Consider the following 22,597-nt stretch of genomic DNA (forward strand, 5'->3'; position numbering starts at 1 on the left):
CATAATTCTTAGTCCAATACTGAAGGTGAATAGTCCAGCTGCCCACTTATCCCACTTTTCTGCCTACTTGTTTGGGTGGGAGTGTTGATCTACTGGAGGGCAGGAAAGCTCTGCAGAGGGGTCCAGACAGGCTGGATTTGTGGTCAGAGACCAATGGTGGGAGGTTCAACAAGACCAAGTGCTGGGTCCTACACTTTTGCCACAATAAGCTCATTCAGTGCTACAGGCTGGGGGCAGAGTGGTTGGAAAGCCATGATGATGATGAGAGGAAATGGGATTTCATGAGGATGAGAGATTTCAGTGATGATAAGGATGAGAGGAAATGACCTCAAGCTGCAGCAGGGGAGGTTTAGATTGGATGTTAGGAACAATTTCTTCACCAAAAGGGTGGTCTGGCGTTGGAAGAGGCTGCACAGGGAAGTGGTGAAGTCACCATCTATGGAGTGATTTAGAAGAGGTGTAGATGTGGCACTTGGGGACATGGTTTAGTGGTGGGCTTGGCAGTGCTGGGTTAAAGGTTTGACTCAGTGATCTTAGAGGTCTTTTCCAACCTCAATGATTCTGTGATTCTATGGATACCATTATTTCAATAGACAACAAAAGCTGTTCTTTTTTTCCTCAAATACACAATCAAGCAGCCAAAAAACCCAACAAAAAACCCACATGTAATCAGCCATATTTTCTTGAGAGGCTCACTTTTCAAAAAATCTCTCCTTTTACCTCTCCCTACTCTTCTTTCTTGTCAAAATCTTTTATTCCTAATTTTCAAGGTGTTCTGGAACTGTCGTTCCATAAATGTCTCTGGAAGGATTTTTTGTTGTTGTTTGGTTTGTTTTTTTTTTTTTTTTTTTTTTTTTGTCCCAGATCAGTTCTGCTTTTATCAATAATGTTATTGTGTGTTTCCAGATCTTCCTAGTGCTGATTTCTTCTCTTCCTTCTCCATAACCCCAATCTCTTTTTTTTGTTTGTTTGTTTTTGCCGACTTTTAAGATTTTTCACTGCAGACACATCAGAAAAAAATCCACAGTCATTGGCTTTTTTCCTTCCTCATGGCCAGCAAATATTTTCTTTCTCTTCTCTGGTTAGGCATGTTTCCCTTGTCAGCAGAAGAACCTGAAAGCAACAGGAAGCTGCATCACCTGCTTAACGTGGTCACAGATGCTTTGGTGTGGGTTATTGCGAAGAGTGGGATCCCCTCACAGCAGCAGACAACTCGTCTGGCCAATCTGTTGATGCTCCTCTCTCATGTCAGACACGCAAGGTACGTTTTACAGAGTGCGTGTAACACGTAGGGCATTAGTGTTTGTTTATTACAGGAAAAAAGGAAGGGCAGAACTCCAGAGCACTCCTGAGGGAATCCTCTTCACCTCTGTCACTGGGAGGCTTTCCTCCCTAGCCCAACAAAACAGGCACTATGCTCAAGTGCTTGCTGGCACTCAAAAATGGTGTGATATTAAAATGCTGTCTTAAGGTTATCACATTCAGTTGTTCATTATGTATCTGCCTGATATAACAATACATAACAATACATAACAATAATAACACAAATTCAGCCTTTCAAAAAAAAAAAAATAACCAACAACCCCACCCAGCCATCAAAACTCTTCTGTCTAAAATAAAAATCTCCTCCAAAACTGGTCTGCAGTGTGGGCTTTGGTGGAGCAAAGTGGACTTTGGGTGCCATGTTTTCCCCAGACCAATTTGCTGTCTTTTGTTTGGAACTACAGCATTTTTGCCAAGTGACTTATGCTACAGCAATGCCAGGCTCTTGCTTTTCCCATGGGAAGTAGCTCCTCTTCTCCCTGCCTCATCCTGGACCTCCTTGAGCTGTTTATCTTTGTGGTACAACAGACCTGAAACGCAGGGTCCTACAAACAGATGCTTTAATTTTCAGGCTGTTTGTAATTTAAAATATTACCCAGAGGCCAGCTATTCACTAGGTCTTATAGCTTGATTTTGGACTGTGTGTCCAGGGAAGATGGTCCTGAGACCAGGCTGGAGCATGCAAAGGAGAGCTGGGCATATCTGTAGGGACACTGGAAAAGGGACGGCCACCTCTCTTCCTGATAGAGCAGGTGGCAGCAGCGGGGACCTGACTGTGCTGAAGGTAGCTTTTAACAGTCAGTTTGTGAACTGAGGGGGAGTCTGAGAGCTGGCCTTGCAGAAACTCCAGCACCAGGCAGAGCTGAACCTATCTCATGTCTGTGATGCAGTGCCATCACCTGGATTGCCTTCTGTGGTGTGACTTATTGTCACAGCTTTGCAGGAGGTGTTCTGGCATTCTGTGAATAAATATTGTGAATCTTTGCAAAATTTTTTATGTTTTCTCGTTAAACCAAGACTTTTTATGCTGTGTCTTCCTCAGCCAAAATCTGGAGGCTACTTGTTTTGTCCTGTCTCCTTTATGTTCCTTAGTGCTGGTCAGTCAGTTGGACTTTATTCTGGAAATAATTGATGCACTCAGTCTTGATAACCAAATGATGTAGGAATCTTGAGAGCTGGGTGTAGGAGAGGGGCTGCAGTTTCTCCTTTACCATTAACATATTCTTAAGTCTTGAATTGTAGCAGAACCTTGTTTATCTGGAAGCATTGCCCCCCTCCCAGTCCAACCCACTAGGTCAGCTATGTGCCAGCTGTCTGCTGCTACTTCCATGGGGATAAATTTGGTGATGAGCAAATATCCTTAGATTTCAACCCCTTGAGTGCATCTGTTGTATAAATATGTGTGACTGCAATGATACTGTTATTCCAAACCATGATACAGCACTAGGTGTTCAAGTTAACAAGGTATCGTTGTGTCTTGATGAATAACAAAAAGATTACTTTTAAGCTCTGTAGCCATCTGCAAAATCTGACATTGGACATGCAGAGAGTAAACAAAGTGCTTGAAATTAGCCAGGGTAATTCTTCAGGTAGGAGAGGTAGGTAGTCAGTAAATGCATGTAGTAAATTCCCCTTTTATACAAAGATTCAGTGTGTGGCCTCCCACATTTACAGCATCCAAGAGGTTTTATCTTTCAGTAGGGTGGTACATCTGAATTATTTCCTGAAGTCAGTTTGTGTGGTGTAAAACAAATCTTGTTTCTCTAAATAGTAAAACATTCACCCTTAAAGTATTGGGTTGTTGTTACTGTTGATAGTGGTTAAGTGATCTTGGGGATCACAGCAGCTAAATCCTCCTAGCTCCAAACAAAGAAAGGACTCTCTTGAAGCCGTGAGCATGTTTTTCTTCTCTGTCGGAACCAGATCTCTGACTTACTTTCTGCTCTCCTGCACAGTAACAAGGGAATGGAGCATCTCCTGAGCATGAAGTGTAAAAACGTGGTCCCAGTGTATGACTTGCTGCTGGAGATGTTGAATGCACACACTTTCCGAGGGCAAAGGAAGTCCCCAGCCACACCCCCCGAGTTTGGCTCCTTAGAACAAATGGAGCCTGGAGACAGCCTGCGAAACGGGGCAGCCCAGTAACTGTGTCCAGACCTGGCAATGTGAAACCTTTTCAAAACTGTGGGAGAAAACAGAACTGCTGTGACGGGGCTGCTGAAGTGTGACCTGGTGTGAGTTCTCATGTCTTCTGGATTTGCACATGGGTGTCTTGGGAACAGCTGTGGGATGCACACCTCTGTCCGTGCTTCTGACATTGTAACAGCTGCACTTTTACAGTGCCTTTTCTGAGACTCTTCAAAAGCACCTTATGAAATCAAGCCTCAGAACAGCACTGTGGGACAGGGGATTACTGCCTCTCCTTCTCAGAGGCAGGTGGACTGAGACAGAGTGGTAAGGGACTGTTCTGAGGTGGCAGAAGAAGCCTGTGCCAGAGCTTGGAGTGAGCACCAAGGTCTCTGCCTCCCACAGCAAGGCTTTTTAAGCACTGATGGGACAATCTCCTCTTTTGGCATGGGATGGTATGAAATGTAGAGCATTATTATTTGGGACAGATCTGTTTACCTGTGTGTGCTGGTCCCTGGGGAATGCCTGCTCTGCAGCTGATCTAAAGTGCCGAGATATGAACAGTGTAAAGGAGTTTATTCTATTCCTAAATATGCAATGGCTGTAATGGCCTTTGTTTGTAGGTTATTTGAAATAGATTCTAGGGCCAGTTCAGAGCCTCTTCAGAAAGTTTAAACTGAGCTTAAGTTTGTATTTTGTGAGCCTGTTCTTTTACACTCACAGTATTATCCGTGTATAATTCTTCAGTGCTTTAAACAATGACCAAACCACCTGGATATTTCAGTCAATGCCTACCTTTGAAATGTGTTTTGTCTGTGAGATTAACATGTTGTTTTATATATTTATTAATGATGTTAAATCTGTTCTAATAATTAGGTTCAAGAGGTTGCTCTGTGAATATTAACTGTTTGCATTTGCATATGATCTGCTAATCAGGCCTTGTGAAATTGGTTAGAAACAAACCATCTTCCCTTCCCTTTTGTGGAATTCTGCCCTGCCCACCCAAAACTTTTTGCAGGGTATGAGGAAGTGGATGGGAATATAAACTGGGACCTCTTTTTGCCTGCTGCCCTGAGGTTTGCTGCTTGCTTGTTTTCAACTCGCATGGCACCTTATGCTGTGGTTTCATAACTGGTATAGGAGCCCTCAAAGAGTGAGGATGGGGATAATGGTCCTAGCACTACTTTGCTTTGCAAGTGTGATGACTTGATTGAATTTCACTGAAGATGTAGTGGGTTTAAACTCCCTCATTGTGCTGATTTCTGCATGTGTTTAAGCTGCACTGAGCAAAAACATCCAGGTGAAATAGCCTGGCTGACGGCCCCAGTGATCAGCAGGGTGGCATCATTCATTCTGGCAACTGTCACTCTAAATGGATAGCTTTAAATATAACACATGCATGTTCTGGGCATTTCAGGTATGGTGAAATTAAATTAGGATCACACCAAATGTCTATTTTGAGCCAATAAGTCTTTTGGATTAGGACTTTGATTAGTATGTAATAGTATTATTAGTATTGATTAGTATGTATTAGTATTATACTAGTAAAATATGCCATTTGCATATTTGGAATACTGGTCGAACCTAATCTTGGTGGTTTTTTAAAGCCAAGGACAGTATTTTTTATAGGAGGAGCATAAGGACTTTTCAGTCAGTTACACAGATCAACTGTCTTGTTTTGATCTTGTACTATACCAGATACTGCTGCTGATCCAAATTTTTACTTGCTACCTTTTTATTGTTTTTAAGGAATTGTAATATAGCAGTGCCCTTCTAATGAGGTGTAATATCTACTACCAAAAAAAAAAAAAAAGAGGAAAAAAAAGTGAGTAGAGTCTGGAATTCATTGGTACTTTCATTTTGAGGGACATTTTGCTGTGAAACAAACCTGTCTTAGTGTTTCTTGGGCTTGATTGCATTCTGGCCTCAGTGTCTGTTGTATTGTTCTTTCTGTGATTTTCCTTATCCTGTATAATTTTTTTGTTTAATACAGTTTTTCACAGAAATGTTTGTGATTTGTTTGTTTTGCTTTAAAAGTGCTGAATTAATGTACAGTCTTGGAACAAACCTCTTAAAAAGAAAATGGGAAAGGCTGGGTATAAATCATGAAATTGGCTTCTAAGTGGAAATTTGCTGTGGATTGACTCTGTAAAAGGGCAATGCTGCAGATTTGTGCCCCGTGTCGTTATTCATATATGCTGCTCTTAACACAGTGCAAATGGGAAAATGACGTGATTTTAACCTGCTTTTTGTCATGTTGAACACAATTTTATTAAAAGTTACTACTAGTGTTTTAAAACGGTCCAAAGTCAATAGCTGTCGAGTCTGGATTCATGTAGTTGTGTTCAAATTCAGGTAAGGGAAGGTGCCCAAAGGTCTCAAACAGCACAGGGGGGGGTGTGACAGAATGGCTGAACAGGGGTGCCTGTGTCTCTTGAGAGAGATGTTGGGTTTATCACAGGTCTGTATCCCCCAGACCCTCTCAGGCACTGCATTCCTGGTGTGGAACATCTCTGTGTCCCTGCCAGGCCTGAGCAGAGCAGCCACACTGGATCCATTTGGATACTGGGGGGCTTTTCCAGTTTCCCTGTGAATGAATGGAGCGCTGAGGACCAGCGGGGGCTGTGAGGAGGGGAGGAGAACGGGGCTGGGTTATTGCTTTCCTTCACTGTTTGGCTGCACATCAACCTTTGTGCCGGGCTGGGGCCTGGCAGAGCTGCTGCTTCTGCTTGGAGAAACTGTTTCTAGGATGTTGGTAGAGGTGAGAAGAAAATCTGCTTCATGCGGGATGGCTGTTTGCCATGGGTTTAAAAAAAATGAGAGGAAGAAAAGAAAGGAAGAGAGAAAGGGAGAAAGGAAGGGAGAAAAAAAGGGAGGAAGAGAGAGAAAGAAAGAAGGAAAGAAAGGAAAGTCCAAACTTTTCCTTGTGCATGCTGTTAAAAACATGCCAAGGTTCCTCTCAAATCTGGAACTAGAGCCAAATGGTAAAACAACCTTGTTTTTTTACTGATTTGTCTAAAGAAATGTGGAGCATTTCAGACAGGTGAATTGCTTTGTCTCCAAGAATGTGAGACCTTTTCCACACTTCTGTCTTCCTGCAAATTACCTATTACCCATTTTTAATGCTGTTACTTTGCCAGTCAGAGAGGAGAGTGTGGTGGAAAGATGTGTAGATGTGTTGAAACTATCTCCCTTGAGATAGTGCCCAACAGGGTGGGTCCTTCCAAAAGGGGTAGCAAACTAAGACAAGGTAGCACTTGAAGATCTTTTTTTTTTCAATAAATATGCATATTTCCGTCATCATATGTTACTTCCTCACTGACTGAATGACAGATTGATACAGGGATCATTGTGGTGAAAGGAGAGCATCCCTTTAATCGCTGGAACTTTTACTCCAGATGGCTTGGGGAATATGAAAGATATTTGCTGTATTTGCTTCAATACAGTGGTTTAACAGACCCTCAAAATGCAGAGAGCCCCTGGAGAGTTGCCTGTTGATCCTATTCGAGCTGTCACCAGTGAGCAACCTGTTCTGAGGTAAGAATTTTTGTCTTGCTTGGATTTTAGCACAGAATCACAGCGTGGTTTGGGTTGGAAGGGACCTTAAAGATCATCCCGTTCCAACGCCCCTGCCATGGGCAGGGACACCTTCCACTATCCCAGGTTGCTCCAAGCCCCATCCAGCCTGGCCTTGAACACTGCCAGGGATGGGGTGTCCACAGCTTCTCTGGGCAACCTCACAGTTGTGAATCTCTTCCTAACATCTCACCTAACCCTGCCCTCTGTCAGTTTAAAGCCATTACCCTTTGTCCTATCACTTCATGCCCTTGTAAAAAGCCCATCTCCAGCTCTCTCATAGGTCCCCTTTAGGTGCTACAAGTTGCTCTTAAGTCTCCCTGGAGCCTTCTCATTGGTGTTGACTATTTTGGGGGGGGGGGGGTACCTAGAGCTGAAAACAGATTGAGGCCTCATCTTCCTGCCAAAGAAATAAGACTTAAAACGAGTTTGGGGCTGGTTGCACTCCTACAAGGCATATGCACAGGTCCTGCTTGCTCTAACTATTGCATCTGTCCTCTCTTCTTAATCTTTCTTCCCTTCCCTGACCACTAGCAACCCACTCCTGAGCAAAATGATGACAAAAAGAAATTGGTAGGTATACAGAATCACTTGTTTAAAGCAGACTTCAGTGTCAGCCTTCAGTGCAGTGATTGCAATCAACTGGAAATAAAATTATTTAAAATAAGTTCAGGGAAAAAAAAGATTGAAGTTATTCCCCAGACTTTTTTTTTGTGACATTTTGAGATAATTTCTTGAAAGCTCCTCTTTTTATATATTACATCAGCTCAACAATTTGATACAACTGTACATAATGAAAGGAAATTGTAGGCTATGAAATTTTCTTTAGACCTTTTAACATTGTTCAATTTTTCCCCCCCTGCATAGGACCTTTAATGGCAGAGGAACTGAAGATCATGTCAGCAACTGACTATTAGCTCTTGGCAGAAAGGTTTGCATGGGCATTTGTGACAATCTGGCAATGTAATAATGGTTTAGAGTTGGATGACTTCTACAGAGACAGAAACTTAAATGAGCTCCATCTGAAAGTACTTGTGTTGAAAAGATCAAATAATGATGGCAGAGGGAGAGAGGAGAGTGTGTGTGCCTGCATGAGGGGTGGGGAGGATCCATCATTTACCTCTGGATACAGCACTGGTGTGAGAGCTGTAGCTTGAAATCGGTGTCTTAGAGCACAAGTCTGGTGCCTCAACACAGCTGTATTACTTTAGTTTAATATCCTGAAGATAAACCATGGTGGGTTTGCCACCATGGCTGGGAAAAAGCTGTTGGTTTGGTCTTTCTCTGAACATCAGAACAACAGAGCAGGTTCATAAATGCCCCTGCCAGAAGATGGGGAATCAGCAAACACCAGTGGAGACTAGAAAGGGTGGGACAATTCCCACGGGCTAATCACAGATCTCATTTTCTACGGGTAAGCATTACATAAATTAGCTAATTCCTGGGTGATTTTCACTGCAAACAAATACAAAAAGCCTTCATCCAAAGCCCTTACTACTGCATTGAGCTCTCCTCAACCTGCACTTCCCCTTCTCCAGCACTGCCATAACTCCCAGTATAAAAAGTCAGTTCCAGGGTGGGAAATAGTTCAGCATTTCAAACTAGTAATAAGCGTTAGTTGGTTCAGCTTCATATTCTTCCAGGAAATCACCAACAATTGCACAGGAAAGGATTTGTGCCACCAAACACAGGCTCCACTTCTGGATTTGTAATTCCTTGCCCTGATAAGCAAAAGAGTGGTGGTGCTTCTTCCAACACTGCTCCGCTAGCAAGCAAAGCTGACTCACACAGGAGTGGAAGGGTCAGCACTGTTGGAACATAAAGCTGCTTCCCCCCACCAGACACACTGATAGTCCTGCAGACATTGGCAAAATTTTAATGACAGTACTCAAACTGTACAACTGAGGAGCAGTGGCAATGCTGACTGTACACAGTGTTTTTCCAGCCATTGCCCAAGTGTCAGTCTCATTTGAAAAACAAAGCTTATAAAAATGCACAATTCTCTCCCAAATACTGTACACTATTCAGCAGGTTAAAAACTGAAAAAAATTCTTTCATTAAAAAAGTCATTACACTATTTGTATACATCAAGGATAGTCTACATAATCATGTTCATCTAGAAAATATGTGCATTATAAATCATTTCCATGCAATGCAGCAATTTCTTATTTCAAAAGTGGTATAAAAAGACAACACAGCAGTCCTAACCACTAGAACACTTTATGTCAAACAAAACACATGTGCATCATGTTATTGAATGTGTTAGGTGAACAAAATACAGTAACAAAGATTCAAAAATATGTAATTTCTTTTGTTTCCACAAAGTGACTACAGTACCAAAAGATACAGGTAACGTGAAGTGTGTGCAGTAATCATGTTAAGGAAAGTCCCTCTTCAACTGCTTGTCTGTCATGCTAACCCAAGACAGACTGCTATGTTTTAAGATTACTGTGATGTCATTTCTGCATCTAATAACTCGGTATTCAAACACCTTGCAAGCTTAAGAGCACTGCCCCTAACAAAATAGCACATCTATTGCATCAAAGTATAAAGTGTGTTGCTTACAGTTTAAAAATCTATAGAAAAAAAAAAAAGAGTCTGTTTTCCGTACAAAAATGCTGAAATTCCGTCAAGATATACATTTTGAGATGTGAAATTTGCTGCTTGATTGATTGATGATGCTGGCAGCACGAAAAAAAGCACCTCCCAGAGTGTTTTGGTGTCAGCGAGGGCGATTTTAGGTCGGTGGAGGCCCGTTGGTGTATCGCAGCATGGGGTAGAAGGAGCGGGCGAAGTTGTTTGCCTGGGTGCAGCTGTAGTCCTCCTCAGAAGATGGAATCATGCAAGCCAGGAGCAAAAGCAGTAGAAAGAACAACTGGAGAGGTAAAGCTGCTCGTAACACCCGGTAAAAGAAGGAGGGGGACCGAGGGTTTGTTTGCACGGGTTGTGGATGGCTTTCACTTCTGAAAGGGAGAAATAAGGAAAAACAGGCACTTTAGGTTTGAATTAAAGAAGTTGTTTCAGCCCTTTCCAGGGTTCACACGACCCTTCTGAGATGCAGGGCTGTGTATCTACAGGAGAACAAAACACATGAAACACCTTAACCATAATTTGGAAGTGTGCAGGACTGCTCAGTGGGAAGCCAGCTGCTGGTTTGGGTTTACTGTCCTTACTACTGAAGAAGAAACGTTTACTTGCAATAGCTTAAAACAGTGTGTTTTTACCCTGTTTTCAAATGCAAACTTAACTTTTCCCAGGAGGCAAACAAACCACTCCAAATACGTGGTGAACTATAAAGGAAAGAACCATTCACACTGATAAGGCTCTTGTCTGCCTTAGCATTACTGAGATCTTTGAATAGGTCCTAAATGCACTGGGGGCCTCTCCCTTTGTCCTTCATGGTCTGTTTGTAGTAAGTAGCTCTCAGTGGCAAGTTTCTTTTTCCAGGTATGCTGGTGGAACAAAAGGAGGATTAAAACCTAAAATATCCCCCATTTGGCACAAAATAATATTTTCTCAAAAGTAAAGACAAGCCAAGGCTGCACATCACTGCAGAGGTCCTGGAGCAGGAGTGCTAAAGGAATCCATTCACCAAGGTGCAGCCCAGAGATGGGAGGCAGAGGAGACACTACAGGGAGGCAGAAATCACCTCCACCCACATGTCATCCTGTGAGGAACAGCTGCCCAGGTTTCTGCTGCCACTCAGCTCATCTCTGCCATATTCACTATCCTTCAAGAGACAGATGAGTAGAAAAATAATACCTTGTGCCGCTGCTGTTTCTGCCATCAGCAGTTCTCCTTGCCACAATCTGTCGAGAGAAACAGCTTTTAGTATCCAGCTTTCAGAAACTACAAGGAATTTCTCTTTCTCAGAAAAGACAGTTGTAGACTTTAAAGCCTGGCTGTAAATTCTGTAATAAGGTACACGGATCTAAAAGGTAGAATGATTATATTTGAGGAACTTTTACATTAAATCTGTCAAAATATGCTATATGCTGATAGCAAAATATTAGAAAAATATACTTGCCTTCTTTACAGCAGGGCTGGATTTCTCTGCTTCTGGATTATACTCTCCTGAGTCCAAGTCATCTGGAACTAGCAAGAATGTTTTTGTATCCTAAAAGATAACAACACTTTCCTCTTTAAAATGCACATTCAAAACTCACAACAAACGAAGTGCTAAGAGCCACCTTTCACTGCCTCTGTAGGTGCACAGCCCACTGCCTCTTCCTGGATGCACAACCAGTGGTGAACTGATGCTTTACTATGCCCAGCCTGAAGGAATTACAAAGGAACAGGTGTATACAGGTATTAACTTGAAAATATCTCTGACAGCTCTCAGGGTAAGCAACCCATTGCTATGAACTACAACTGCTTATGTGTTCATTACACACTTCCAGCCCGATACTTGGTCTGGATCATAGAAATTCAGGTTGGAAGGGACTCCAAGGAAGCCCAGCTAGTCCAATCTCTTGTTCAAAGTCAGGCCAGTTATGAGACCTGACCAAAAGCCTTATTGAAAGCTTTATCTCTGCTCTTCAAACCCCTCAAGGATGGAGGCAGCACAACCTGCCTGTTGTCAGCCCTGTGGTGCTGAAGTTTTTCCTACAGCCAGACTGTTCTTTTTTCAGCTTTTAAAGGTGGAAGAACTTAAGTTTTAAGTCAGCCTTTTACAAATACCTTTACTCTTAGTATGTTATTACTTTTCATTAAGGAAGGTGCAGGAACGAGTTTTATAATTCTGACTCACCAAATTTCCTTGTATTGTTTTTAAGTCATGAGAGACTTGTTCAATAAGCTGTTTCAGTTTTGTTCCAATTACATGGACCTTCTCTTCCTCTTCAATGTAGTCACCATCTGATTTAAGCAGCAGGTAAGCAGTGAGTTCTTGAAGGGAGTTTACATTAAGCTGTTGCTCCAGCAGCTCTTTCTCCAGTTGCTTAGAACAAACAAACAAAAACCAGTGCAACAGACTGTTACTCTCAACTTTAAGGATGTTGTCGCAAAAGGAGGAATTCTGAAGGCTTTAAAGAACAACTCAACCTGCCTGACAATCCACACTACATAGGAATGGCTATTACAGCTACATAGGAAAAGAAGTTCTCTAGAAGAGACTGGTTGTACCTGCTTGAAAACATTTAAAAATAGTTCTAGCAGTGGGTAAGTCATATAGAGAAGACATTGAATTTTGGAAGTCTTACTCCAGCATAAAGACTGTTCAAAAGCAATTTAATTATGATGTGTAATGGAAAAATTGCCTCATATAAGCAATATCTTGGTCCATTTCAGAAACCATCCACATGCCTGACTACAGCAGGTTCAAGGACAGATTGCAGAGATCCTGAAACATAAACATCCTGCTCTTATTTTGTGGTGAGAGCTACTGACTCACTGGAAGAGCTGAGGTGCTGCAGTTAAGACTACACTTACCATTAGCTCCTTTTGGCATTCCAGTGTTGTATTGAGGTCAGCATTTGGATCTGTGACTTGTGCTTCATTCCTTCGGCTTTCAGCACTTGCTAACCACAGGATTAGTTTCTGGCTCTGGTCATGGAAGTCCTAGAGAAACAGAAGATTTGCAGATAAGAGAAAAAACATCTTTGTAGGCTTTGCCTACAAACAAAATGCCCAGCCCAGATTAGAAAGTCAACATAAAATTCACAGTTAGGGAGGGTACAGAATAGGCTTCTAATCTATTCCACCTATGTAACAAAAGGATATTTATTATCCAGTTGAAAGATATTTCTACCAAACCCTTTAAACCCAACAAAGTCAACTTTATAAGAGAAAGTGTCTTGGATTGTGAGTAACTGTTCCACTGATGTGCAGGAATTACCCACCTGCCCTCTCCCCTTATCTACCCCTCACAGTAGCATCCCAAAGAGAGTTTTCCCTTATAAGCTGGCACGTGGTATGCACCTGGCAACTCAGTAAGGCTTGTTGTAAACCTTTCCTCCAGCTGTCCAGTGCACGAGTTGCCTTCTCCCAGTGCAAGTTCACCTTCCGAAGCCTGTTCTGAAGCTCCTTGAACTCTGTGCTATCCGCTTTCTGGAATTCTTTGCTGCTCAGGTTAGCAGAAAGCAACACTGCTTTGTAGTTATCAAATGCTTTAAGCATGTCCTGGTAGAAAAAGAGGATTAGGAACTTTCATGAATGTTGAAAAACACGTTTATTTACAATAAAACTGTGCACTCAAAAGAATCACAGGTATTGGGGAAAGTTGTTTGAATCTGGTGGCTTTTCAATACTGCTAAGAAACATATTAAGGTAGGTGGCCTGCTTTATGTTTTTGTTTGTTTTTTTTTTTTAAAGTCAAAACCTTCACTTTGAAAAAATTAATCTGTCTGGGCTTGGGCTTCTTCCTAAGTCACAGGCATTATGGCTTAATCCACATCTGTCCTTCATTACTCTGAGCTGCCTCTTTCCCTGACACTTGGACAAATATTCCCATACGTCATCACAGGGTATTCCCTCTTAATTTATAAAGGTTTTGCCACCTCAGAATCCTAGAATAATGCTGAAAGGGACATCTGGAGGTCTGTACTCCATCCTCCTGCTCCAAGTAGGGCCAACTTCAACTCTGAGCAGGCTGCTCAGGGTCTCATCTGGTCAAATTTTGAGTATCTTGCAGGATGGAGACTGCCAGTCCCATCTGGGCCCCTGGTCCCACACCAGGCCAGCACATTGTTAGAAATTCTTTCTTCTCTCTAGTCAGAGTTTCTGTCAGCCCATTTCTCTGACTTGTGCAGGTCCCCCCAAAAGCAGTCTTGCCTGCTTCCCTCCTCTCCCTTAGAATTGCAGGGGGAAACAATATGGAATTTGTGAAGTCCTGGCTGTATCAGCTAATCACCTTTATGTTAAGGTAGAGCCTGTATTTATGAAGGTTTTTAAAAAAAATGAATGCTGAACAATACCCTGCACCCTCAGCTTTACAATTTGAATCAAGGGTACTCAGTCTTTTTCAAGTTGCTCTTGCAGTAGAAAAATAAGAGCTGCAGGATGAATCCTGTAAAGCACACAGCTCAGACTGCTTTCCTTAGCAGCCTTTCTAACAAGAGTCTCAATCTAGATATTCTCAAGATCTGCATCCCACTTGCTGAAAACTGCTGGTCTAAATCACATTTTACCCAACAAAGAATCTTGCCTCCCTCCTCCAATCAACAATTATTTTTTTTTTAATATCAGACAAAGCAAATGGTCCATCACAGACTTCTGAATACCAGTAAACCAATCTGCAGGCAGACTGGCCTTATCCTTATCCAGGGCAATTGGGATGTCCTAACATCTCATGAAATTCACCTCTTAGAGTGTGCTTGCTCTTTTAGACACCCCTATAAAGCCAAGCCGTCTGAAAAGGGGATTTACAGCCAGCTGGACTCCTCTTAAGCAGATGCAGGAGAGAGAAGTGAAGCTCTGCTCCTTGAAGAGGTCAGACACCCAACCCCAGGCTAAAGACAAGCATGTCCCTCCACCCAAGAGGCACCACCAAACCTTTCCTAGCACTTGGTGCCTAAGCCAGATTAGCTGATGGAATCAATCTTACTGGAGTGCAGTTATTCTCCCTGGCCTAAGGACTACTCCAGGACACATAGGCTTAAGCATACTCTCAGTATGCCTAAGAAATCCCTCCTCTCTCCTGCAGAGTGTCTTGTGTGTGAGCATCATTCCAAGAGTGATGCCAAACTGACCAGTAACCTCAGGATTTGGGTGACTCCATAGGAGGCTACTGGCCGAAGGGTGAGCACACAAGGATTTTGCACTTCCACAGCTGCCAGGAACACTCAGCTCTCTCAGAGTTCAACCTCAGGCATTTTGTTACCGAGTCCCAGGGACCAGCACTTACATGTACCCTGGTGACCTGCTGGTTCAACTTGCAGACCTGATATAGTCTTGTTTTATGGAAGCTGAGTCATAGGAGGCAACATAGTATGACCCCACATGCTGGCAAATGTTCACGTTATTGTTTCTCTAATTGTTATATTACTTGGCTGAAGATCAGCAGAGACTGAATTTATTTTGTTTCTTGTTTATAACTGATATATTCTATCCAAGGAGAAATCTGCATTTGCCTAACAAAAAACTGCACATTTTAAAAGGATCAATCTTTCAACTATTGGGCAAAGGTGCTATTTAGAGCTAACATTTTTTGCAAACACCATATTGCTAAAACCCACAGCTTTAGAGCAGATCTTTCTCAGCCTCCCTATTGCAACTACACCTTTCATTCAATTTAAAAAAAAAAATCAGCCTAGACTTTGCAGCCTGTTGACCTGGCTAATTTTCAATCTGTTTCTGGTTTGCATAGAGGGACACGGCACAAGGAAAAGATGGTGATATCACTCTGCAAGAAGACAAAGGGTTTTATTTCAGCCTGACTGACTGCCTGCTGTATCCAGGCCTACTGTCTGCAAATCTCTGCAGATGAAGACAGAAGCACCTTGCCTAACAAGGTGCTTCTCAGCTGAGAGCAGTTTAGTTCCCCTGTGCACATTCCTACTGGCATCTGTGCTGCCCAACAGATCCCAGGGGCACAAACACAGTGATAAAGAGCATCAGCATCTTGAAATCCTGCTTCTCAGTACACCATAACTTACTTTCAACTTCTTGACCCTTTGTTCCAATGCCTGCATGCTCGTTGGAATTTTCCCTTTTTGCAGCTCTTCCAGCTCTTCCTCGGTTTTATCAAGCCAAGCAGAGATGTCGCTGAGATCTGAGTCCAGCTGCTGCCACTGCTGCAATTTCTGTTTCATCCTAAGTTTATTTCTGAGGTCTTGAGCTTGGATGAGCTCCCACCTATCAATAATGCCTACAAATCATAGAATAAGATACATGTAAAACTTCAGCAATGTGCAGAGTGTGTAAAACTGATGCAAAAAGTAAATTATTCTCAAATCTACTCAAGGCCAAATAATTGCTGTCATGTATTACTGTTATCCAGACACATTTTTTTCTTGAGATTCTGCAGCCTGTAAATTCCATGTTACTGGTCAAGTTATCCACACAGCAATGCTACAAAGGATTTTAATCACATTAATGCACTTAGAAGAACAGAGCAAGTCTGAGGAGATGGAATTCAATGAGTGCAGCTGTGATTTGGTGGACACCAAAATCCACAGGACAAACGTGATCCAGCAGTTAGGACTTGGGTTTGTGTTTTATGTCTACATGGAGCTGCTGCAGTGAGTCATGAAGATGATCAAAGGGCTGGAGCACCTCTCCTCTAAGGACAGGCTGAGAGAGCTGGAGCTGTTCATCCTGGAGAAAAGAAAGCTCTGGGGAGACCTTAGAGCCCCTTCCAGTGCCTGAAGGGGCTACAAGTGAGCTGGAGAGGGACTTCTGACAAAGGCATGGAATGATAGGACAAAGTGGCTTTAAACTGACAGAGGGCACATTTAGAATAGAAATTAGGAAGGAATTCTTTACTCTGAAGGTGGTGAGGCACTTGAAAAGAGAAGTTGTGGATGCCCCATCCCTGGAAATGTCAAAGGCCAGGTTGGATGGGGCTCTGACCAACCTCGTCTAGTGGAAGGTGTCCCTGCCATGGCAGAGGGTGTGGATCTAGATGACCTTTAAGGTCTCTTCCAACCCAAACCATTCCATGATTCTATGTTTCATCAATTCAGTGGTAAAGGACATGGAGTTGTCACCCGTGCAAATCACTAACAGTATTTCTGGAAGCACATCTAAGCCCTTCTCAGAGCTTTTCCTATTCATCCCATGTATGGGACACAACCCTGGGCCATCTGTGAGACCAGAGACATAAACAAAGCAAGCTGGTGCATCTAGCTGCAGCATTCTTACCACAATTCTCTTTTGTGATTCCAGTACAATGTATTATTACAATCTCAAGCACCTGAAACCAGGAATGAGGTCCTAAAAGGTTAAGAACCAGCTTGTTGGTCTATTTGGATAAAAGGACCACAGGGAAGAACAAAATATATTACCAGCTTTGACAAAACACTTCTGCAAATGGGTGCTGTAGCATCTTGTTATATGGAGTACCAATAGCTCAACATAGCAATCTATATTTTAGACAGAGACACACTTCTTTGTTATTAAATCTAATTAAAATTCTCTGAAGTATTCAGTATCACACAAAAGTGAAATTGTTCTGATTCACTACAACTAGCAAAGAGATAGAAGTATGAGGGAGAAAAGTCTTAATTCTGGCATAAAATGTAACAGCTTAGAACAGCACACGTGGGTTGGACAGAACTGGGTGAGAAGGCAGCTCAGTAAAACTTGGCAAAATACATTAACTGAGATTATAGCAGTTTATTTCAATTTTGTTCTCAAGGCAAATGTGCTGCATTTGTGCCCCCAGAGTCAGAGGACAAACACCACAGCCCCAAAGCCATTCCCATACCTTGCTGCTTCTCTGCTGCTGCTATATTCATGAGCTCTTGGTCATCTTGGGGTTCTTCATCACTCATATTAGCAGATGGAGTTTTCTCTTTGCTGCTGCTGCTTGCTGAGCTGAGCTGCTTCACCTGGAAGGACATTTTGGTGGGTGAGCCCTGCAGGTTAACAAGTTGTCAAAGGTTAAACTTATTTTGTATTACTTTAAGGTGGCTGGGCTGCTGCTGAGCTCTTGCATGTCAGATTTAGCACTAGGCTTCTGTGTCTCTACTAGCGGTTCATACTGGCTCTCTGTGCCTCTCCAGTAAACAAGAACACTCCATAGTGGTGCTAATTATTGCAAGACTGGACATGGTAAATTAATTGCTTTTGCACTGCATGTACCAGACAATGTACATTTGCTGACGCTCTCTGTTGGATTCTGGATCTTGGCAATATTGACTCTAAGGCTCCAAGATTGGATTAATGATGACAAAAGCAGCCAGATATCAGTACCATCCTGTCTGGAAGAGTGTTGACAATCCGTCCAGATCCACTGAGCCTGGCAGCTGCTGGCAAAGCCATGGCTGGCAAACAGCGACCAAGGTGGAGGTACCTATGAACAATAAGCCATTTGGGCACATTTTTTAGTGCCTAGAAGCAGATTAAATGGTGTGTTGCATGCTAGAAAAGGACCCTTCAAGCCTGTCTGCTTAGGAAAGAGAGATACGTCAGTAAGTAGCAAGAGAGGGTATTCACACTCTCTCCTTTGTGGGGGTTAAATTCTCCTCGACTTGTCCTATGACAATTGATGATGGAAGTTCCTCTAGACACTGACTCTGACCAGGAGCCCAACACAATTGTTCTGAAATGCTTTAAAGAAGTTTTTCTAGCACGTGGATAGAGACTCTCACTGGTTACCTGAGCCACCAGAAATAATGTCTGAGTTTGCATGAAGTGAACATTCCCCCCACGTTCCCCCCAAAACATTCTTTTCCTTGATGCTGGAGAAGGGAAGAAGATGGAGTTACACAGAACAAACAGACTGTGTAGAACAGGTTCAGTGCTGACAGAGCCTCAAACTCACATAGTCTGGTTTATAGGGAGTACTTGTCTCTGGACCAGACAATACATTTCCAACCATCTCTGCCTGGTTATATCTGTGTTTCCTGCAGACTGGGCTACCTGGAGAATGCCAAGGATGAGCTTCTGAGACAGACTTTCCTGAAACAAATAAAAACAAAACCATATACCATGAGTGCAAAATCCCATTTCCACAAAGAAGTTGCTGCTTTGTTTAAAGTTAGAAAGCGCTTTGAATAAAATGGCATCAAGTTATGGCATAAAAATGACAGTTTTGCAGCTTTCCTTGCAAAGCATGCACATTTGCAAAACATCAACAGTGTTTCAAAGGTAATGAGATGAGAGCCATGCAGTTATGGGACATTCTGTTTTCTTCTGGAAAATGCTTGAATACAGGTATGAGTAGTCAAAAAACAAAAGAAAAAGGCTGCACCGTGGTTTTGGAAAGTTTGCATCCCAACAATACCATCACACATCTGCAATGCATGTCAGTAGGGACAAGTACAGACATGTCCTGAATTGGAGAACGTTTGTTCTGGATTTAACAGACAGGACACACACGGTTCTGTCATGCACCACAAAGAGTACTTGCAGAGTTGGAGCTACTGCCTTATGCAACCAAAATTAGAAACAACCAAAAAAGTGATACTACCCAGAGCAAACCACCGAGAAAGTACCAAAAGATCATTTCAACGAAATGCACACTAACCACCTTGGCATTTACCAGGCAAAATCTAAATGGTATGTTCTGGACTGCTTTGTAATGTACATGTGGATACTGCAGCGTAAGAACACCATGACAGGATGAGACATGGTGTCCACACAAGGCAGGAAGTCAGACATTACATATGAGAGAGGTTGAGGAATATAGCGTGCAGCACAGGGAGATCGCCATGTTCAGACACATGCATTAGCAGGTGCCTACCAGAAGATGCTTTCAAAGTTTTTGTGGTCATTTTAAGATATGCCTCAGGGTTTTCAGTGATTTCTACATCTGAAAAAAGAATAATGTCATTTTCCTCACTATTCAATATTTTCCAACTATTAAAAACAACCGAAACAATGAGGGACAGCAAAGACAAAGAATAAAATAAGTGGTTGGTACTATTTTCAAACATTCTGAAAAAGTAACGTTTCTAAAAACCTAATGTTCCTGAAGACAAAAGCTTGGTTTAGACAATACCATTCCCTTCATCAAGAGACCTAAGAGATGAGACTGCTCACATCTATCAATGGTACTTGAAAACCAACCAACCATGTGGGAGCAAGACTTCAATCCCCCTCCCTTCCCACACAGGGACATCCTGCAGTTGTCCATGTCAAACCAAACCGCTGGACATTGGTTCTCACCTGACAGAGCACTGTAGTATGTTGCTTCTTCATCATCTTCATGAGAGGAAGAACCTCCCACATCACCTGTGTGATCCCACTCGAGTGGGATGGAGTCAACACTGACAGGGGTTTCACAGCCTGATCTCTCGTGACCTTGAGTAGGGGGCACAAGGTGGCAAAGGGACTGTGCTGATGAGGGCCCCTCGCTGATGGCCTTCTTATGCCAGGGATCGTTCTGGATTTCTCTGGAGTCTTCTTGATCTGTCTCATTTTCAGAGTTATCTTTTTCATCGTCCAATCCCTACAAATAAGTAACAATTATCGCATATTAGTAAAATTTACAAGAGATCTACGCTGCTTAATGAGCTAACGGTTGAACCACACAGGACAGTCTGTGGTCAGCTGCAGAAATCAAAGATCACGTGCCTAAAATTAAAAGGAGACATCATTTCTGCCTCCTCCTCTTTTCCCAAAACAATCATCAGCAGCAGCTACCTCCGCTCTTTCAAGACACTCAACCACCACCATAATCTCTCTCTTCTGTTTGCAAGGAGGGGTACCCAGCGACAAATGGACTTCAAAGGTCATCAAGGAAACAAAACTCAGGCAGGGGTGAACAGCTACTTGTAGTTGTTCATGTTACTTCCTTCACCTGCCTTTCTAACAGATATTCTTTCTTTTTGAGCCAAAGCAAACTGAGAATCATCTGAATGTTCCCAGGGAAAAGCAAAGTGCATGTTGCTCTCCCCATTCAGGGTTCTCACAACAAAGCAGACAGATGGAGCCTCACAAATATATACAGAGATATTCTAAGCACATTACTGAAATTACAGAAAACTAAGAAACACCAAAAAAGCTTTTGAAGCCCTCAAGCCACTACTATATAAATATGAACCATATGAACTCCTTCCATGCTATTATCCAGATTCTGCAGATGGAGTCCCACCAGGAGAGGTGTGAAGAGACAAGACTGGCAATGAAGATTTAACAAAGCTGGCACATCTACTGTGGAGCTCCTGAGCCCTTTCAGCTCAAACCATTTAGTGAAGTTGCAAGGGATAAGCAATGAGCATTGCAATTCAAACACCAAAATCTTGTCCCAACAATCAAAACAAGTGTTGATTCTTACAGGATCCCTTGAGGTCAGTCTTTGGTGGAACCGGGCAACTCGCCCAAACACCTCCTGACAGTATCGATGAAGTTCTTCCAATTCATCTTCAATCAGAATAGCATCCAAAGGCTCGCTCTTCTGAATCAACTGCTCCCCAAAAACGATTAGCTGATCAATCTTATTGGTGTTCAGTGTTATTTCCTGCTGGAAACCCTGTTTGGAATATACAAGAAAAATAATTACTTCTGCATCAGCCCTTTCTAGCCTAAGGTTTATCCCTCTTTTCTGGCTCACTGCAGTGAAAGATAAGATTGACATTGTTGTCTAACTTAATTTGGCAAATATCTTTTTACTCAAAAGGTCCAAAGGTTTGTTTTATTAGCAGAATTACAGTTCCAAATGAAGTGGCATTTTCCACCCATGTGTACGTGAATTTGACTGCAGTGTCCTGAGCCTGCAGAGGATCATGGCTCAAGAGTTCAGTTAATCAGAGTTTATTTTTCTGTTGGGTACACACAGTCTTTGTCTCAGCAGCAAAGAAGTCTGTTTGGCTGCCTGGGCCTCCAGCCTACACGAAAATAAATCTACATCCCAAACCAATTAGCAGTGCAGGGAGAATGGAGAAAATGAGCATATGAGCAGGTAACAAAGACCTAGTATATTCTTTAGAATCATTGCACATTCCTGCTGTGTTATTTCTGTTGAAAGTCCCAGCTACAAACAATGTGCTCAGAGGATGGTAATTAAAAAAAAATTCTCACCAGAAAAAAAAACAAACAACTGAATTTAGGAACGTAGTTTTTACTGTTAACCGGTATCTGCTACTTTCCAGCCCAGGTATCACTGCCACTGACATGCAGTGTCAGGAGAAAATGGCAGGACAGAACTGAGCTTGAACACTGAATCTGAATTAAATACTGTACAGATTAATCTTGATTCAGACAATAGGCCTTAACAATTTACTGGTGTCTTAAAACAAATACAGCCCTACACAGATCTGGTGGTTATTGCGAAGTTCCAGGAAAGATGATTCTGTCAAGAGAGGGCAGCCCAACAGGATCAGCCCGGCTACATTAAACAACTGTTCTGTAAGGATACATACATTTAACTGTCGCATTTTGTCATCAAAGTTACTTTTGGAGAAGTGCTCTACATTTGTCAGCTGGAGGTCCATCTCTGTGAGCCAAACAAGGATGCTTTCCCTTGTCCCCTCAAACTCATCTCTCCGATTGGTGAAGTGCTGGATGGGAAGAAAAGAGCCAGTGTTATAAGACTGCAGCTACTAAAAAAGGTGGTCACAGGACCCTTCTGAAAACAGTGGGGTTTTTTTCCAAAACCTCTGTTTACTTTAAAGGCCTTCAGGGCACAAATGGCAGCAAACCATGGATAAAACTTGTTCCCTTTCTGTAGTGATGCCAGAACGGTGTCCTCTGTTAGTACACTATTTGTATGAAAGAGGGAATAAAACTTCAGCAGTGTGAGATGCTTCTATGAAGTTATAGTCTTGATTTCACACTGTAGGCCTTCTCCCACATCATCAGACCAGTGTAGCAGTTATTTCGACTCGGGTTTGACATTTAATTTGTTCTAAATTTAAAATAGACATAGATAAAGGAAGCAAACCCCATCTCTAATTAAAGTCATTAAAACTACGAGATTAAAATCAGGTTTTACTGATTTTACAATGGAGAAGCTGGATCATGCCAG

The 22,597-nt window shown here is 42.4% G+C and overlaps 2 protein-coding genes across 8 annotated transcripts in view; one reads left to right on the forward strand and one right to left on the reverse strand.

The window, feature by feature from the left end:
• ESR2 (estrogen receptor 2) overlaps nucleotides 1-5,763 on the forward strand; it is a 42,289-nt gene extending 36,526 nt beyond the window's left edge. For all 7 annotated transcript variants that reach the window (XM_027716627.2, XM_039378987.1, XM_039378988.1 and 4 more), the window contains 2 exons: nucleotides 1,087-1,261; nucleotides 3,279-5,763. In XM_027716627.2, coding sequence (XP_027572428.1) covers nucleotides 1,087-1,261; nucleotides 3,279-3,468 — 365 coding nt within the window. In that variant the 3' untranslated portion in view covers nucleotides 3,469-5,763. The remainder of the gene's footprint in view (nucleotides 1-1,086; nucleotides 1,262-3,278) is intronic.
• Nucleotides 5,764-8,886: 3,123 nt separating this feature from the next.
• Nucleotides 8,887-22,597, reverse strand: part of SYNE2 (spectrin repeat containing nuclear envelope protein 2) — a 149,463-nt gene continuing 135,752 nt past the window's right edge. Inside the window, exons 100-111 of the mRNA XM_027716626.2 lie at nucleotides 21,993-22,130; nucleotides 20,909-21,103; nucleotides 19,798-20,080; nucleotides 18,452-18,588; nucleotides 17,393-17,516; nucleotides 15,621-15,832; nucleotides 12,946-13,146; nucleotides 12,457-12,585; nucleotides 11,777-11,965; nucleotides 11,054-11,143; nucleotides 10,789-10,835; nucleotides 8,887-9,989 (exon numbers count right to left, since the gene is read on the reverse strand). Coding sequence (XP_027572427.2) covers nucleotides 9,764-9,989; nucleotides 10,789-10,835; nucleotides 11,054-11,143; nucleotides 11,777-11,965; nucleotides 12,457-12,585; nucleotides 12,946-13,146; nucleotides 15,621-15,832; nucleotides 17,393-17,516; nucleotides 18,452-18,588; nucleotides 19,798-20,080; nucleotides 20,909-21,103; nucleotides 21,993-22,130 — 1,971 coding nt within the window. The 3' untranslated portion in view covers nucleotides 8,887-9,763. The remainder of the gene's footprint in view (nucleotides 9,990-10,788; nucleotides 10,836-11,053; nucleotides 11,144-11,776; nucleotides 11,966-12,456; nucleotides 12,586-12,945; nucleotides 13,147-15,620; nucleotides 15,833-17,392; nucleotides 17,517-18,451; nucleotides 18,589-19,797; nucleotides 20,081-20,908; nucleotides 21,104-21,992; nucleotides 22,131-22,597) is intronic.

This window comes from Pipra filicauda, unplaced genomic scaffold, assembly GCF_003945595.2.
Source record: "Pipra filicauda isolate LSUMZ 115617 unplaced genomic scaffold, ASM394559v2 scaffold151_size3305965_pilon, whole genome shotgun sequence".
NCBI lineage: Eukaryota > Metazoa > Chordata > Aves > Passeriformes > Pipridae > Pipra > Pipra filicauda.